The sequence below is a fragment of the Micropterus salmoides genome, unplaced genomic scaffold (genome assembly GCF_014851395.1).
Source record: "Micropterus salmoides isolate LMB-PRFRI ecotype aquatic unplaced genomic scaffold, ASM1485139v1 Ms_hic_scaffold_6, whole genome shotgun sequence".
Classification (NCBI taxonomy): domain Eukaryota; kingdom Metazoa; phylum Chordata; class Actinopteri; order Centrarchiformes; family Centrarchidae; genus Micropterus; species Micropterus salmoides.
In genome coordinates this window covers 3,747,044-3,765,504 of record NW_024044348.1, presented here as the reverse complement: position 1 = coordinate 3,765,504, position 18,461 = coordinate 3,747,044, and the positions used below count along the sequence as shown (strand labels likewise).

The 18,461-nt window shown below is 38.3% G+C and overlaps 1 protein-coding gene and 1 long non-coding RNA gene across 3 annotated transcripts; one reads left to right on the top strand and one right to left on the bottom strand.

Annotated features, from left to right (window-relative positions):
• The first annotated feature begins 2,409 nt into the window (after positions 1 to 2,409).
• On the top strand, positions 2,410 to 14,743 carry LOC119890777 (CUB and zona pellucida-like domain-containing protein 1). Of its 2 annotated transcripts, XM_038702179.1 has the most exons (14): positions 2,413 to 2,637; positions 4,187 to 4,392; positions 6,549 to 6,686; positions 8,995 to 9,133; positions 9,222 to 9,662; positions 9,744 to 10,172; positions 10,726 to 10,867; positions 10,983 to 11,126; positions 11,359 to 11,417; positions 11,929 to 12,119; positions 12,234 to 12,634; positions 13,038 to 13,137; positions 13,841 to 14,042; positions 14,145 to 14,743. In XM_038702179.1, the coding sequence occupies exons 5-14, from the start codon at positions 9,611 to 9,613 to the stop codon at positions 14,279 to 14,281; spliced, it is 1,857 nt and encodes a 618-aa protein (XP_038558107.1). In that variant the 5' UTR covers positions 2,413 to 2,637; positions 4,187 to 4,392; positions 6,549 to 6,686; positions 8,995 to 9,133; positions 9,222 to 9,610; the 3' UTR covers positions 14,282 to 14,743. The 2 variants fall into 2 exon arrangements, with proteins under 2 accessions (XP_038558106.1, XP_038558107.1); XM_038702178.1 differs by having other exon boundaries at positions 2,410 to 2,637; positions 9,222 to 10,172.
• Positions 14,744 to 15,995: 1,252 nt separating this feature from the next.
• On the bottom strand, positions 15,996 to 17,051 carry LOC119890779. The gene is made up of 2 exons (XR_005442299.1): positions 16,925 to 17,051; positions 15,996 to 16,783 (listed from the first exon to the last, which is right to left on the bottom strand). It is a non-coding gene; the product is annotated as an uncharacterized LOC119890779 (long non-coding RNA).
• Between the last annotated feature and the right edge of the window lie 1,410 nt (positions 17,052 to 18,461).

Below are 18,461 nucleotides of genomic sequence, written 5' to 3'. Positions count from 1 at the left end.
ATTTTACTACTCTTTGTACAAAACTCACAGCAGATCATCAAACATGTAATCTCAAATTCAATTGACTAAATACAGCATACAAAATTACACAGCAACCTTTTCACCACACATAATCAGTGTGACATCAAAGAAATACCTTTCAAATGAAGCAATTGTCTTTCACAATGCAATGCTCACAATACTTTTTATATGCTTCTCTTCTGATTTGCATAAACACATTTGACCAACACTTAATCCAACTCATCTTAATGGTTAATCACTGAAACATTTGGTAAACCTAAAGATTTTAAAATTGGTTTGTCGTGGTTGGTCGTCAGAGACAGAGAGGCAGAACTGTTGTCTCTAATGAAGTCGTTGATCACGTGGTGAACCGAGGCCTTACTATGCCAGATTAGTTGAGCCAAATCTAAAAAAATCAACTGTCAATTGAATCATTCGCACTTTCTGGCAAGAAAACTGGGTCGTCTGGAGGATATGTACTATGCTTCATCTTTAGATTTACAGTACTGTAAATTGCAAGCACAAAACACAGCAAACCTGACTCAAAATCGAATCATTCTGTCAAAATACTAGGAACAGATCAATCAATCATAGCACGACAATCTACAGTAAATACAAAGAGTCGATGGTGAAACTGTAGTACTTTTCATATTTCAGCTCTACCTGCATACAGTGTGAAATCCATCCAATTCAGTTTCCTTTTACTGTAAACCACCCTACATTTTTGGCTTGAGGGTCAAATGTTTGCATTTTTGCCAACAAACTATGTAAAATTTAATGATCATCTTTACTTTAAAAAATGTAGATTAGGAAAAAATGTAAGTGACAGAATTACAGAAGTAAAACCTTTATTAGCAACCAGTGATCAACAAATAATCCAACCTATGTGGCTTTTGGTTCAAAATGTGTAAAGATATTGTTAAATACGTTAATGTTCCTTCTTGGCCGCTACGCTCCTCCAACGAACGCCGCCTGGCTCTGCCATCCCTTCACACAAAGCAATCCCAGTCCCAGCTGTTCTCACGATGGTGGAACAAACTACCACAGGCCATCAGAGCAGGGGCGTCCCTTTCTAACTTCAAAAAGCTCTTGAAAACTCATCTCTTTCGAGAACGCTTCCTCTTATAACACCTCTAACTCCTAATCTCTGCACTTCCTGTGCTCTTCTTCTTCTATCTCCTTACAATTCTCTTGTATTGATTGCACTATTCGTTAACTCTTATTTCTTTCCCTTGGTATTTACGTTATTGATGCTGGGCGTGCTAATAGCTCTTACTAGTGTTTATTGTCACTTGTAGATCTCTTACTCAAATGTAAGTCGCTTTGGATAAAAGCATCTGCACATGACTAAATGTAAACACACAATTACATTGAAACAAAAAACAATTGCACAGAAGGGATAGAAACAAAAATGCCTGTCCTGTTCTAATCCCTATTATTTTCAGCCTTTGACCACATGTTCTCATCCACATCACATCTAATGTCAGAAGAAAGTCCCCTTTTTAGTGCATTGTGTATGTAATTGAAATAACTTCAACACCTGCCTATGTCTCTGGTTGAGATTGGAATTAGCTGTGGTTGATCTATTTTAACCAAATTACAATAAATGAGCTATTTCTCGATGTATCAATGATAAGTTCATTCAGAAGTGCTTATCAGCTGTTTCAGTATAGATTTTGAGCTGCTATTGCAGCAGAAGTAATGGCTGTATACATTATTTAAGGTTTTGAAAATGATATCTTCATTTCTGACATGTGTGCAAGCATTTGTAAATAACACAAAAAACATCCATAGTTTTGGTATTGGGTAAGCTTGTACTTAAAATGATATATTCCTGAGCAATATATGTTTATATATGAACACTTTAGCCTTTGATAATGGTCACACAGATGCTGCACAATGAGTTAAAAACTCTGCAGAGAGCACAATAAAGCCCTCACAAGATTACAGAAAACAAAACTGTGTTGATGAGAGCAAACTATTATCATAAGAAGACGAATGAGGACTGTTTAGGTAATGAGAAAGATCAACATGAGAGGTAGGAGGAAGCAGCGCAACCAGCTTCTGCAAGTAGTTGCTACAGCAAAACAGACCTGACCTTTTGAAGCTAAGTTTGAAATAAAGATGTACATCGTCTGTCATGCCTGCATTTAATTAAATTAAACTATTTATTCATATCCTGCACTCCAAGGAATGCCTAATGTGTCATTGCACTTTGAAGGGCCTTAAAGGCTTAACTGCTAACTGCAGATTCAAATACAAAACAACAGTGGACAAAGCAAAGCGAAATACAATACAAAAGTATGTCTCGATGCAAAATGTTTTCACTCCTTACTATTTGTTCAATGAAACCAGTTTTGCAGCTGGCCTATTGTTCTGAAACAAAGTGTGCATACCATTAAAGTCACCAGGACTGTCACCAGCTTGTCGGGTCAGCCTCCAAGTGTATATAAAGATGCTGCAGGTGGATGTGAGTCGCAGAGAACCTTGAGAAACAGGTGAGTTTGGAGCATCATGGCTTCCACACTGGTGCTTCTGCTTCAGCTGCTCCTGGTCTCACTCTCATCCGCATCATCTTACTTTGGGGGAACCGTGACCTACACCTACAAAGGAAGAAACCCCGATGGAACATTTCGGGTAAGAAATATAACTTTACAGTTTCATTAAATTGCTAACCTGCATTGGTCAAAACTGAATTTGAAGTCACTGCTTTCACACGAAATGCATTCAATGACCACTTTCTCCAAAATCCATGAACTCTTTTCTCATTACTACTTCACCACCTGCATAACACTGGATATTTGCAGCATTATATTCAAATACTAACACACTAAGAGCCCGGGGTGTCAGCTAGGTTGTGTTTTATGGGCTCATTCATGTCTCAGCCACCCTGTCTCTTTGTGCTTTTATTTATTTATATGAAAAAATCATTCACATTTCAAAGATAAAAGTTCATCAAATCTCCCTGTTGTTAGTGTTTTGTAGGTCAGTGTGTTATGAGTGACAATATTTGCTTTCTGAGTGAGAACTGTTGCCAGTGTTTTGGTTGAACGAGTTTATTTTGAAGCTTGTATGAAGTGTTTTGGTGGTTTCAGTGACTTTTAGAGGTGAGATTAACTGTTTGGCCAGGATGCATGTTGGTAATGCAGACTGTGTGAAGAGTTTTGAAAAAAGTGGCTTCAGTTTTGAGCATTGCATCTTAGTAATTGAAAAAAACTTTAAATGATTTGCAAAATGCATTACAGAAAACGTGGCTTAAGTTATCATTAATGTTGTTGTTCATTTATTTTGGTTTGAAAATTTTGATAAAACACAGCATTTATGTTTAAATTAGTTTCACTTTTTACTATGTTAAAATCTGTTACCACGATTTTTTTAAATCATTTTTTTAATAAAATGTAAAATTGTTATTATTACTTTGTCATAGTTTTATTGATAAATATCTCCCTTTCTGAACTAGTAAAACTTCCTCTGATACTGATGATGCTGGCGTGCTGCTTAGGAACCTAAAAATACATCATGTTATTTTGATTTTTTATTTTGCTTGGGGGTTATTTGTACAGAAACTGTTCATCCAAATTTCTTTACTTCTGAGAGTAAGAAGTGATTTTGGGATGGATGTAAAATTATATGGATTGCTTTCACGGGTGCTCCTGATTCTCTCAGCAGCATCCAGGGTGTTCACTAAAAGTTTAAATTATTCTCAATTTTGCATTTTAACTCCAGGAAGCTTAATAGTTTCTCAGAATCAAGACTCAATAGTTACATTAAGTAAACTTGAGGACACCCTAAATTATATTAGATTGTAAAAACTTGTAACTTTCTTTGATCAGTACATGGTTGCAAGACAACATATAGTCTGGTCACAGAAAAAAGAAATTTACCTTTTACATTGTAGAAGGAACTAGATGACATCTTGCTAATGCTTTATGAAATTGGATGATCTTTTGAATGTATTTTAGACAGCCCCCCATGCATAATATTACTATGGATTTTATTCTGTTGTTCTTTTCTTAGTCATCTCAAGATCCAATGAGTGACTTCATTGATATATTATAACATTATAGAAAGAATTATAGATCGATATCAACTTGTGTGTTTACAAAATATACTAACAAAAATGTCCTATAGCTTCAGAAGAACCATCTCTAGCTGTACAGTTACTTAATCTGATCTTTTTCCACAGGTTGACCTTCGCAACAGGGCAACCTTTGATGACTGTCAGAACTCTCTCAACTGGTTTTGTTACACCGGCAACTGTGGCTATAATACCACAAGTGAGAGAGGCGTAGTTGACTGGAGCAACAATGCACCACAATATAACAACCAATGGTGTGAAACTGAAACAGTCAGTACAAGAAGTATCCCAAGTGACAACCCTTTTCAAATGAAGTAAGATTTTATTTTATTTTTTTGCATTACTTAAAGTGAGACACCACAGTCCAAAATTATGATTTTGCTTTCACTGAATTACACACATTTTATATATATAATATGGCATGCCGTTTAGGAAATAATACATATATATATGAAGTTTGTTTGTCTGAATATATGGAATGAAAGTCTGAATATATGGAATGAAAGTCTGAATATATGGAATGAAAGTCTGAATATATTTAATGAAAGTCTGAATATATGGAATGAAAGTCTGAATATATGGAATGAAAGTCTGAATATATGGAATGAAAGTCTGAATATATTTAATGAAAGTCTGAATATATGGAATGAAAGTCTGAATATATTTAATGAAAGTCTGAATATATGGAATGAAAGTCTGAATATATGGAATGAAAGTCTGAATATATGGAATGAAAGTCTGAATATATTTAATGAAAGTCTGAATATATGGAATGAAAGTCTGAATATATTTAATGAAAGTCTGAATATATGGAATGAAATCATCATCTGACATCATTAAGGCACTGGTGCCATCTTGTGTTGATGTGATTAATTTGTATGGATGTAATTGTGACACTATGAGCGAATAAGTCTAAATCTAGTGTCAGCTATTTGGAGCATTGAAGAGATATCAAACACACTAGCAAATGCATGTACACGCCATAATACTGGGAACCATATCCAGTAGTTCTCCTGATGAAATAATTCATTCTCTTTAATCGTGGAAGACCGAATGCAGAAAACCTCCCAGGCCAGGCAGTTCCCGTTTATCAGGAAAACAAGCCTTCAACCTCACACGTGCCCCCACAACAGCTTAAGTTAGTTCGCATCCGAACTAATCTTTTAAACACCGAAGTCACAGAAAAAAATAACCTGGCAGCGGTAACATTTTTTGTCAGTGGAGTTTGGTGGCTTTGAAGAGAGCGATATAACAGCTATTTCTGGTTAAACACAGGATCTTACCCTTTAAAAAGTTACTGCCTGAGCCCTTTTGGGTGGACATACGAAGATTGTATCTAGGGGTTGTTGTGGGGGGCACCTGTGAGGTTAAAGGCGTATTTCAGTTTGCCTGATAAACGGCAACTGCCTGGCCTGGGAGGGTTCCTGCATTTGATCTTCCACGATAATAGAGAATACATTTCTAGATCAGGAGAACGGCACTGGATGTGGTTTCCAATATTTTGCCAGTGTTTTTATAATCTCTTCATTGCTCAAAATTGCGGACGTTGGACACTTTCTTGCTGATTCACTAACAGTGTCACACTTCACATCAATGACGTCAGATTTCATTCACTATATTCAGACTTTCATTCAATATATTCAAGGTTCATTCCATATATTCAGATGGACAAACTTCATATATATATATATTATTTCCTAAACAGCATGCCATAAATATATTATATACATATACACACACACACACACACACACACACACACACACACACCCACACACACACACACCCACCAAGTTCATCAACTTCAGATCCTGCAAACTCTCCATGTTGAATCATATATCATTTGAAAGCTTGTTTTCTAGAGCACAATGTTAGCTAGTGTTTATATCTGTAAGAGATGTGTTTATATGACAAACAGTAATTTTTATGCTAAGTATGTTTCTGTTTCTGAAAATGACATGTTTCCTGTACGCCAATACACATTCCTGGCCCTTCAAAGCAGTTGGAGCATCATACGTTTACACACCGTTTCTTTGGCCTTATAGCACGGAGGTTTTTTTAAATATCTTTGATCGTTCTCATTTTGAGGCATTTTATCTGTAAAATTGTGGGAAAAAAGGGTCCAACATGAGTGACATCTTTTCAATAAATCCATGAAAAAACAATATTTTGATAAACTGTTCTGTAAATGTCTGGCCTTTCGGTATATTATCACAATAAAACCAGAAAATTTAATCTGAGTCTTTGCAATGTGCTGGAATATGGATTTGTGTGATATGCAACTCAGCACATATTTAATGAGAAAATACCTCATGTGCATATAAAAACTGAACACATAAAAAATCTTCAATTTTTTGCTATATTGCTGTAATATTTATATAATATTTATCCTGCTAAAACTTCAGTTGTATTTGCTGTGGTTCTGCTTATTAGATATTGTATTTCAAGAGTGTTGTTTCCATCACACCAGCGCTGCAAGCTGTTGTTGGATCCCAACGCGAAACTGGGTTCGTAATTTGAGACTTATGACTTATGTGGATTTGGGAACAAGATCTGACACTGGAAAACCAAACCAATCACCAGAAGTTGCCATTCTCCCTTTTCTACGGTGAGTCCCCTGCTGTTATCATTAAACAAGATAACTTCTAATGACTTTGTTAAAGAACCTGTGGGAAATGTCCTACTTTGCCCATCAGCAGTAGAGAAATACCTCCACAGTGGCAGCCAGATAGCTGTGCCTGTCCAGAAATACTGGAATTAGGCTGAAAGCAACATTTTTTATCAACAGAATAAATCAGCAATATTTTACAATAAATAAGACAGTGCTCTATTTTCATTTTAAGAAATAACTCACACAAAAGAAATAAATGGATATGTAGAAGAAAAAGACAAAGAAATAACACATTTTTACTTGATTGTATTCCACACTATGTTTACAAACAAAAACATGTCATCATTCATACCAAGCCATAATCTGGAATATGCTATAATCATGTCACTAATCAAAAATTTGTGGATTTAAACTCATCATTTTCATTGAGCATTAAGGCTGGAGCTCTGAAAAAGCAGAAAAAAGTAAATACATTTGCACTATTTCTCTGTTAGGTAGAGCCACATTGTAGTGAATCTACACTTTGTTAATATCTTTGGAACTTGTTTGATATTGGGTCACCACCTGGCATAATCCTTTTCCCAAGGGGCTATGAACCATGGGTATAGTTTTATAATGAACACAATTAGCTATTAACCATTAATCAGTCTTATAATCTGGAGATGAATTCTCTGTGCAGAGACCTGGGTTATCAATCAGTGCACACATTGTACCTGTGTTTAGATTGAAATATTTAGTTACTAACTAAGGTGAAGACAAGTGAAGTGTAAATAAGGATATAAATAAGACAAAACAACAATGATTATATGGCAACAACAAAATGCAAGAAACGGAAGTTGGAACAAGATTAAAACAGGTTCCATTAAAAGTCTTTTTTGGCTTTTGTGAATATGAATATGATTATGGTTCTCAAATGATAAGAGAACGGATTAATGTTATAAATTTTAATGAGTCAAAAATGTAACATCAGATGGTGTATTTTATATTTAGTTAGGCTGCTTATTCATCTGTTAGTATTATTAGAAATTGTGTTTAAACAATTCAGGCTGTGTAGTGTGTTCAGGCAAAAACTGCTTGCGGGCCAAGAAGCAGACTCAGAAGGTCCAGTCTTTCATGATTCATTTGAGACACAAACATAAAGCACACAGCTTACTGTGGAAATGCTGATCCAAGAAAACCCAAACTAACAGTCCAACAGAAATCCAAAAGCAAACCAAGAGCAAACAATAAACCAGGCAGGGATGGCTCTAACTCCACAAAAACCCTGACCCTGAGCCAAAAACTAGTAGCTGTACAGGCAGAGATTAGGCAGACGCAGGCATGACAGGGCGTGACACCACAATGGTCCAGCACAGACTGAACAGAACACAGGAATTAAATCCTATACATAAAACAGGTTGATCACATCCAGGAAGAAACAGAATAGGAAGCAAAACTAGACACAGACAGCAAACGCGGACAACTTCAGATTAAAACAGTAAACAAGGCAAGACACTGACAACTGATGGATAACTTTTCACATTTGCAGGTTGATTTTTAAAACTGCGGGAGGATAGAACCAAAATGCCTGCAGAGTTTTATAGTCACGTATGCTGATCTTATCAGCTATCAATTTCATGTGAACTGAGAAGGGAGGACAGCATTTTGCATGTGTGTGTTTGGAAGACCCATCTTGGAGACAGTTTATGCTTCCAACCCCTCCCAAAGTGGTTTTGTCAATCCAAAGGTTTTGTCAAATCTTCAGTTCATATGAGGGTTACATTCAGGTTTTGCTTGGAAAGTGTTAAAGCTGGCACTTTTATAGTCTTAATGGTAAAGCAAGTCACTTTAAATTCACTGGAGGTTCGGTTGGTCTGTGTGCTTCTTTCACAACAGCACTCAGGTAAACTCAGGCTTTGATGTAGCAGAACGTGTTCAACCCCCACCTACTTTGGGTTTGGGGTTGGAGGCCTCTTTAGTCAGCGTCTGCTTTTAGGTTGAAAAACTCAAACCCTCTTGCTATGAATGAAAACAAAGAGAATCTGGCAATACAACATGCTTCACAATGTGTTTATTTTTTACCTGTAAGATTTTTTTGACCAAACTAAAAAAAAATTTTTTTGTCTTTCCTTATGAATGACAGAAGAAATCTTTGTGATTCTGCATATTCCATGTTTTAAAACTTTACCACCATGTAACTGACTTTGTGTTACATTTTTCATTTGCCTTTTTTATATTTCCCTATGCAAGCGTGCTGTTTATAATTCTGCTAATTTGATCCTTTTCCGTAGACTGTTACTAACTTGTGTTAATGTGTCTGTTCAAGAGTTCCTCAGAACTGCCCACGGACATACAAGCTGATGTCCTTTGATCCTGATGGTGACAAAGTTCAATGCAGATATGGAAATATCATAGGTACTGAGTGCAGCTCGTGCAACCAACCTTCAGGCTTCGCCTTGGATCAGGTTTGTTGAAAAATCAATTTCCCAATACCTTGTACAACACTGGATTGATGCTTTGCCTCCCTTAACTACTAAATGTTCACATTGTCAGGGCTCTTGCACATTACACTACCGATACTCTTATGTCAACACCAGAGCGTATGGATTTGAGTTGGTGGTGGAGGACTTCCCACAAGGGCGCATCTCTCTGGCCTACACTGATGGATCCAGATCCTCCAGGGATCCACTGAGAAAGAGACAAGCTACAACCGCAGCACCAACCACAATCCCTACAACAGCAGAACCGACCTATGACCCATGGTGGTGGTTTTTTTCAACAACAACCCCAACCACAACCCCAACCACTACAACCACAGGACAAATTACAACAGCAGAACCGACCTATGACCCATGGTGGTGGTTTTTTCCCACAACAACCACAACCCCAACCACTGAAGTAACCACAGGACAAATTACAACAGCAGAACCGACCTATGACCCATGGTGGTGGTTTTTCACAACAACCCAACCCCAACCACTGAAGTAACCACAGGACAAATTACAACAGCAGAACCGACCTATGACCCATGGTGGTGGTTTGTTTCAACAACAACCCCAACCACTACAACCACAGGACAAATTACAACGGCAGAACCGACCTATGACCCATGGTGGTGGTTTTTTCCCACAACAACCCCAACCCCAACCACTGAAGTAACCACAGGACAAATTACAACGGCAGAACCGACCGATGACCCATGGTGGTGGTTTTTTTCCACAACAACCCCAACCACAACCACTGAAGTAACCACAGGACAAATTACAACAGCAGAACCGACCTATGACCCATGGTGGTGGTTTTTTCCCACAACAACCCCAACCACTACAACCACAGGACAAATTACAACGGCAGAACCGACCTATGACCCATGGTGGTGGTTTTTTTCCACAACAACCCCAACCACTGAAGCAACTACCACTCCGCGACACACTAGCAGCAGGACACACCTGTACTCCACCACTCCTCCTCTCAGTAAACTACCATTGCAATTCTCTGTACTTGGTAAGTTGGGTTTTTCTACACATTTTAGTGAGCCTCAATCACATTGAGCAAAACGTGCAGCTTCACAGCCTCACTGGGTTGAAACCTCATGCAGGACCTCTAGCCACACCTTCATTTGTGACATTACACATGGCCGGATTGAAATACAGGCATCCAGGCACCCCCAAAAAGTCCAGAACCCACCATGAAGATCTGTCCTGTGAAAATGTGAAAATGAAGTTTTTCAAAAAATCAGCTCTTCATGAATGAATAAAACTGTCCTGTTTTTCCCACATTTGATCCAATGGGGTTTCAAAAGCTTTATTTAGCCTGTAAACAATTCATCAACTTCTGACAATGTTTTGATCATTACATGTGGTTGTCCTTCTATTTCACCACACACTGCCACAAATTAAACTGAGGTTAGGAATGAACATACTTGTTTAGTGGCGTCAGTTTAGTCAACACTTGGTGTGACATCTCTGGATGCATAGGTGTGGCCAGAGTGCAAAAGGTTAAAAGTTCTGATCCAGTGGCAGGTATTGATAGTTTATTTATCTTTTTTATACTCCAGTGGACCCACCTGCTCCTTCATGTCAGGAGGGACTCTTCTTGCCAAAGTTTGTGAACCCAACACCTGAAAATGGAGCACACATCCAAGCAGAGGTCAACAAAGAGGTGGAGATCAGAGTCAAAGCACAAGCTGCATATGCAACGTAAGTGAGAACCAGCGTGATCAGTGTGGCAGGATAACATTCTCATGATTTCAACAAGGTAGATAAACCCAGCAGTAACGAGGAAATCTCTGGTTTCTGTTTTGTTTTCATACAGAATACGTGATATCATCATCAGTGGGCCACTGAATATCCAAAAGCACAGGACCACACATGATGAGTTTGTCATTAGGTGGACGCCAACTCCAGATGACCTGGGAGCTCATTACCCCATCTGCTTTGCTGTTGAGTCAGTGACAGGGTGAGCCTTGGGTTCATTTCCTTTATGACAGAATTAGTATGTGTGTGGATACCTTAATTTATCTTTCTACACACTTTTCAGTCTTTTTTTCGAGACTGCTGGGAGGGCTAGGAAAATAGACTTCGTTTTTGACTGTAATTTGGATTCAAAACAATTTTGATTTTCACAATGACATATCAGCTTAATTGAATGAGTTAAAAGTGTTAAGTCCGTGTTCACTGATGCCTTTCAGGGCTGACATCTATCAGTCTGAGATGAGGTGTGTTCTGGTGGACATTGTGGCGACGCAAGGTGAGTCTGAAGCTGATGATACATGGGGAAACTTTTTGTAGCGCAGAATGTGATGGTGTGTGTTTTCACCAAATATAATGTAAGCTAGTGCATTTCATTCCTCATAAAACATTTGCAAAGCCCATTTTTAAAGTATTTAAAATCTTTTTTACATCCATATTTACTAGCTAGCAATCTTTTTTCTGTCTTTGTCGGCGCATTGCTGCATGTTTGGTCCATTACTGCCGCTTGTAGATCAGTGCAATAGTGTAACAGTATCACCACACCCGTGTGAATGCACGTGTATAGGTGCAAGTCATCTCGTCCCAGAAAGAACTCTATAGCGCTACTAGAGATTTTACAGGGAACCTTTAAAGCTGCATTTAGCAATTTTTGACCAGTAGAGGGCAGAAATACTTAAAAACACAATGCTGATATTAATGCAGGTTTTATCACAATAGTTTTTATAAGAAATACACAGTTTTGAGCAAAGTATTTAGTAAATCATTTAAATATATATGTTTTGCTCTAGTTGTAGCCAATGTGATCTGCAGTCAGTCCACAATGACAGTAGAGGTTGAGAAATCTTCATTCTCTGGACTCAATGAGGATCATTTGCGGCTCAGTGACCCCACCAACACCGTCTGCAGCCTCCGCACACACTCCAACAGCACTCACATCATCGCTGTCATCCCCCTCAATGCTTGCGGCACTCAGATCGAGGTGAGGCAGGGTGATTAGTTTTATTGCCCACTGTGCTCTTCTCTCAGTTACTGGTGTAGATTTTCCTTTTCATTAGCAGTGTGAGGACTGAATCCATAACCTTTTCCTCCACAGGAAGATGATGACAACCTCATTTTTAAGAATGAAATCACCGCGGTCGACAACACAGAAGACCTGATCACCAGGAAACACCTGCTGGAAGTTCAGTTCTACTGCCAGTACCCCAAACGGGGGAACGTGACACTTGGCTACACAGCACACAGGAAAAGTATCACAGTGTGGGAGAAAGGCTTTGGTACTTTCACTTACCAGTTTGAGTTCTTTCCTGATAACCAATTCCAAACCATGATTGATCCAAATTCATACCCTCTGGAGTACGACGTAGGGAGCAGGATCTACATGCAGATAGATGCCACCTCTTCAGCCAACAACACCGAGCTGTTTGTGGAGTCCTGCAGCGCTGCACCATATGACAACCCAAACTACCGGCCAACCTACTCCATCATTGAAAATGGGTGAGTTCAGCCCCTACTGCCAACAGAGGACATAATAGTATTTGTAAAGATTTGCTTTTTGCTTGTAAATGAGGTTTGTAACTAAATTGCTCATAGATATGAAGGAGAGTGAATTGAAATGGTTGACGTTGTCCATTTGTTTACCCATTTGTAGACACTGGAGGGATAGATGTATATTAAATGTCTCTCTATCTTCCACCTGAGTGGAAGTTTTTTTTTACCTTAGAGGCTCACCTATACAATATGACCATATCAGGATGTAAAACTCAAGCTAAGCTTCGCTTAACCATCTTCAGCATAAACTATACTCTGTTTTCTTATCATGTAAAAACCATAAATAAAATAATATTTCTTTAATGGCACCTATTGTAAGGCTTATGTTGTTTTTGTTTTTCTTTACTAGGTGTAAAGTGGACTCATCTGTTGAAATCCATTCCTCCACCAACAAGAGACAATTCCAGTTCAGCATGGAGGCCTTCAGGTTCATCGGCTTGCATGACCAGGTGAAGAATGACTATCCCTGCAAATGTCTCTGTAATATGTCTAAATGCTTTAATGAATAGGTCCAATTTGATTCCACTCTTGGTCAGGTGCATGGGAATAGGCCATGATGCAAAAAAAAAAGTTTGAATTCCTGCAGACAGTCAGCACTAACTTTATTAGAGGCACAATGTTTCCGTCATGGACCTTCATTAGACATCACACGTATAATGTGAAACAACACATCATTATACTACAGCCAATCAAAATAGGGACCCAATTCCATATTTGTGTTTGACAATTTCAGACATGTATTTTTTGTCTCATTTTAAGGATATTTTCTAAATATTTTTTATGTGACAATTGCCTCTGTTGTTTGAGGATCGACTCAGGTTATTGATTCTTTTTACACTACTTAAAATGGGTAAACTTGTATTTCACTCAGCACCTCCTCTTTCTCTCTCTCACACACAAACACAACAGCGGCTTTTTAAATGGATATCCTGCAATAAATGCAGAAAGAATACTGGAATTCAACCTATTTTTGTTTCCCAAGTTAAATATGAACACAGATGGAATCGAGGATTTGGTAGAGCTGCACTGACTAGCATGTACAAGAAAGCAGAGGTTTGATCTTGTATGTGGGATCTGACTGCAACTCTGCCATTTGTCCACTGGAAAACACAACGGTAGGTCTGCTGACACAATGTGTCCTGTTGTATTCAGGTTTACATCAGCTGTTCAGTCCTGATGTGTGAAGCAGGGGACCCCCACACCAGGTGCTCGAAGGGATGCATCAACTCCACATCTCGAGTTGGTCACCACCATAACCACGGAAAGAGAGAGGCGGTCACCCAGAGTTTAAGGCACTTTGTTTCCCAGGGTCCCCTGCGCTTAACGAGATCAGCAGAGAGCACCGGAAGCCCAGGTAAAGAACAGGGGGGGTTATAACAGCACATGTGCACATTGTTTGAGTGCCAGTTAGACTTTGGACAAGATCTAATTCAAATTGTGCTTCTCTTTCTTCCAGTGATTAGCCTGGATCTGAACCTGGTCTTCATTGCTGGTTGTCTTCTTGCAGCTGTTGCCATGATCTGTGCATTGGCCATGTTCAAAGCCAAAATGTCAAGGGCCAAATACCAGCCTTTGCCTACGTTTGTAAATTAAGACAGCAGCATGTGCAGAATAGGAAACCAGACAGAAAGATTAATATTAAACAACAATGAGGATGATCAACTTGTACTGCAGCTGCTGGTTCGCTTGTGCTGGTTACCATTGTGGGATCCCATGTAGCTTTACAACTGCTTCTACTATTAAGTATTACAGTTTGATGTATGGTAAAACAAGTATCTTGATTGACCTGTGTAGTCCTATCCTATCATGATCATTCCTCATTCAAATGCTACAATTACACATCAAAAGTTCTATGGCTGGTCAGTTATGAAACAGTTGCTTAACTTTGCTTTGTTTACTTACATTCAATTCCTTTCTTTTTTGAAAACTTTCCTGTTGCTGAAGCTCATCATGTTTCATAACCTGTGTAGCAACCACCAGAGTGATCATGACTGCAATGATCCATTATGTAACAGAAGGTTGTAAACTATAAAAGTATACAACAAAACTGTCAAATTTGTATTTCTGTCTGAGTAGAGCAGGGTATCTAAACTTAAGAGTAAAACTATAGCCCACTGATCAGAGTCATCACCAAACCTTTATTCACAATCTGCAATCCTGAAGCAGAAGCCAAGCTTGATGAAAGACAAAACAACAACAAATATCGTTTTCTCCTTCTCTACAGCTAGAATAAGACAAGTCTCAAGGTCTGAGGGCTGCATTGTTCCGCGCTTACTGAGAAAAGTGTTACAGACTATGAAATAAAGATCGGTTTATGCCATGGGTCATGCAAGTAAGGACCAGATTGGTTTATAAAAAAGAAATGGGGTGCTACCTTTCAGAAAGAACAGCATATTAAAAGACAATCAGACTTTTGATTGAAGGTTGACTGAAGGTTTATTATAGGCTATAAGATATGCAAAACAAATCATATTGGGATTCATTCACAATGTGGGTAAAAAAAAAAGGTTATAAATAAGATGGTGTTACGACCCTGGCTCAAGGGAGGCAACAGAGGAGTCACAAACGTCTATTATGACCAAAATAAGGTCTATTGCAAACAAAGTTAAACAGACAAAGAACCATGGTGGCTGCTGCGGCTCCCGGCTGCAGTGTGTGAGAGAGAGTGTGGGTGGAGCTAGACAGGGCTTTTAAAGGCTGGCCAGCAGAATTGGGGAAATTATGGGAGGAGCTTCCAGAAATACCTGCAAAACAGGGCACAGAGTAACTTTGGACATAACTGATGGTAAAACATCACATTATTTTACATTCTGCGCAATATATACAGGTCGTGTTGCGTTGATGCACCACAAGATGGCGTAACTACTCTCTTTATTGTGACATCAGAATGTATTTCATAGCACTTTTATCTGCAACAGCTGAATGTAGGTTTCTCAGTGGTTACATTATGTTTAACACTGAACTCAATATGACTTGTACAGTCTACAATATATTCTTTAGTGTCAGTTATAGTTAATCTAAAGAGCAATTTGTTTACAGACGTATTATACTGAGATTTTAATATTTTTCATTAAAATTATTGTAGATAGATCTACAGTGCAATAAGTAAATAAAATGCAATATGAATCAAACCATGACTTTTACAGGTGTTTGTGGTGTGGGTATAGATGGATAATAATAAACCATAATTCAGTTGTAATTTAAAAACCAAAAAAATGTATCATGTTTTATTATTGTTATTTGTTTTTAGACAAAACCTGTGTCAAAAAATAAAAAAACAATCAAAAACAGAACTCAGACAGAAACGAAGGGAATACAGGTTTAAATTTATTTTTGATTTCCCAGACGGACCAAACCCCCTCAAACGTTTGTATTTGTGAACATGGAAACTTTTTTTTTTTTTTATGGCGCCTGGACTGCTCCGACTCACATAATTTCATAATTTATGAGCCAAATACAGGTTGCTTTATGAATAAGGGAGTTATTGTTGGTATCTAGGCACATTACTGCTGAGATTAAAGATAAAGGTGATCTGCTTACTGTAAACCTGCAGGTGCAAAGAAGGAAGGGCACAAAGAAATTTTTCATGACATGACTTGACTTCGTTCTTCTTTCAGTCCTATAACACAATTAGCAGCAAAGCATCTTTTTTTCAAAAGTATTAGAGAAAGGTAAGTCAAGGTTCTTTGTATAACACATTTCAACCATGCAATTGAAAATCCTTTACAAAAAACACAAAAGCAACATCGGGTAATATAAAAAACACTTAATACAATTTTAAAGAGTTAAACAGAAAACACAAACAAGATAAAAAGAATAAAAGTGAAAGTGCAGTGTAAACTATTAATGCAAAGCATTACATACATTTGATTTATTAAAAGGCAGCGGCAAAAAGAAAAGTCTGTTGGAGAGAGCAAAGCAGGCAAACAGGCAGGTAATCAAAAAATCAGAGTTTTCAACAACAAGTTCACGAGATCACTCAATAATCCAGAGGGGATTGGGTTTTTGGCCTCTCCTATAACATGGCTGAAGATAGGTGGATGCACGGCGTGTGATTGTAGATCAGAATCAGGTGTGTCTTGGCCCACGACTTCACTGCAGGGAAGAGAGAAGCCACTGACTCTGGAAGAGTTTTTAACCAGTGTTTTCCATTTCAAGATTTTCATCAAACAATCTTCTAAATGTTACTTAACATAGGAACGTGATCTTTAATGCATCTGGACTGCTCATACTTACTGAAATACACGCTGCCTTGTAAATGACTGGAATATTAAAAACAGGTTATGTCAGATGTTTTTGCAGCCAACAGTAATGTGTAAGGGAAGTAAATAAAAAATTAAAGCTGCAAGCAGCGTTGGGCGGGCCCTCGCACTTATAAGCGCGTCCGCGTGTGAGCCGGCCGAGTTGCATATTCTGGAGCTCTGCCGGTGCGGCTGTGAATTTCCTACGCGGTTCCGACGCCGCATGAAGGTGTTATATGTCACTTCCTGTGTCCCTTATGTGGAGCTACATAGCACTTGCCGCTATGAATATAAATCGGTATTGACGTGTAGATGTCTGCGGGGTGGGAGAGTTATCAAGCACGTAAAGTTTGTTTCAGATGTGAGCATGTACACTGAACAATAATGTACCCAAACAATAAAATAAATTCCTTTTATATTTCCCTGCCTTGTTGTTTATGTGTACATACAGAGGAAGAATGTGAGAACAGCACACATTTCATCGTTACTGTGTGTTAGAGCATGTGAGAACAGTGGATACTTTTAATACAGCCCACACCCCTAATACTGTGTAACTATAACAAGTAGAGAACAGAAGAAAAAGATGTTCTTTCTTTACAACTGTCTGCATAGCTTATTCATATTGTGTAATGAATGAAAATAAATAGGCCTACTAGGCTCCTCTCTACTTTGACATTTAAGATTAGCTGGTTTGATCCACCTTCATACACATGTGACATTACTGTACAACTTGAGAAAGGTGAGTTGTTTTCTGCTCCAGCCTGCCTAAAAGAAAAGCGTTTTTGGGATTAAATGGACTTTATTAGCTGCTGCAGTGCAGGATGAACTCAGAATAGACCCATTTCTCACCTTATTATTCTAAATCATGCAACGAAGAAGAAGAAATGCATAATAAATCCTGGGACAAAATCTGTCCACAGCATGTAGTCTGATGAACAAGACTTGTGTTATAGCTGACTTGGGCAGTGAAATGTTTAATTTTTTTAATTCATGTGGTCATAGTTGTCCACAACTCAAATCAGAATATAAGAAGAAATGTTTTATACCACCTCAAGAAGGCTTCCTATCAGAAAGGTAGGAAGGTATTTCAAATGTACAACTGCAGTACTTAAATCTAAGTAAAGTAATTTCCCTGACATTTTTGTGTTACTTTACTTTTAATAGACCCATGTAAGAGGTTTTATACTTCCTGTGAGTATAATCCAATCAATCTTATTTTCATACTGTATATCCGTTGTGTAATTTGATAAATTGTGTTGTATGTCGTGCTCGCATCTCAGAGAAGACTCTGACTGCAACATGCGTCTTTGTAAAGAGAGAAACAGACAGAAAAAGTCTCTAACTCTGCCTGTCAGCTCGCTCTGCTCCGTTAAAACTGAATTTACCATACAGAATTGAATACGAGTGCACTCCAGATTTAGCTGCAGCCAGCTGACCGTGTGCTTCTCCCTATACCGCAGTTCTGTGTCCATGCATGCAGCAAACTGAAAGCACTGTCTGTCGGAGCGTCTACGTGAAAAGAGAAGGAAGAC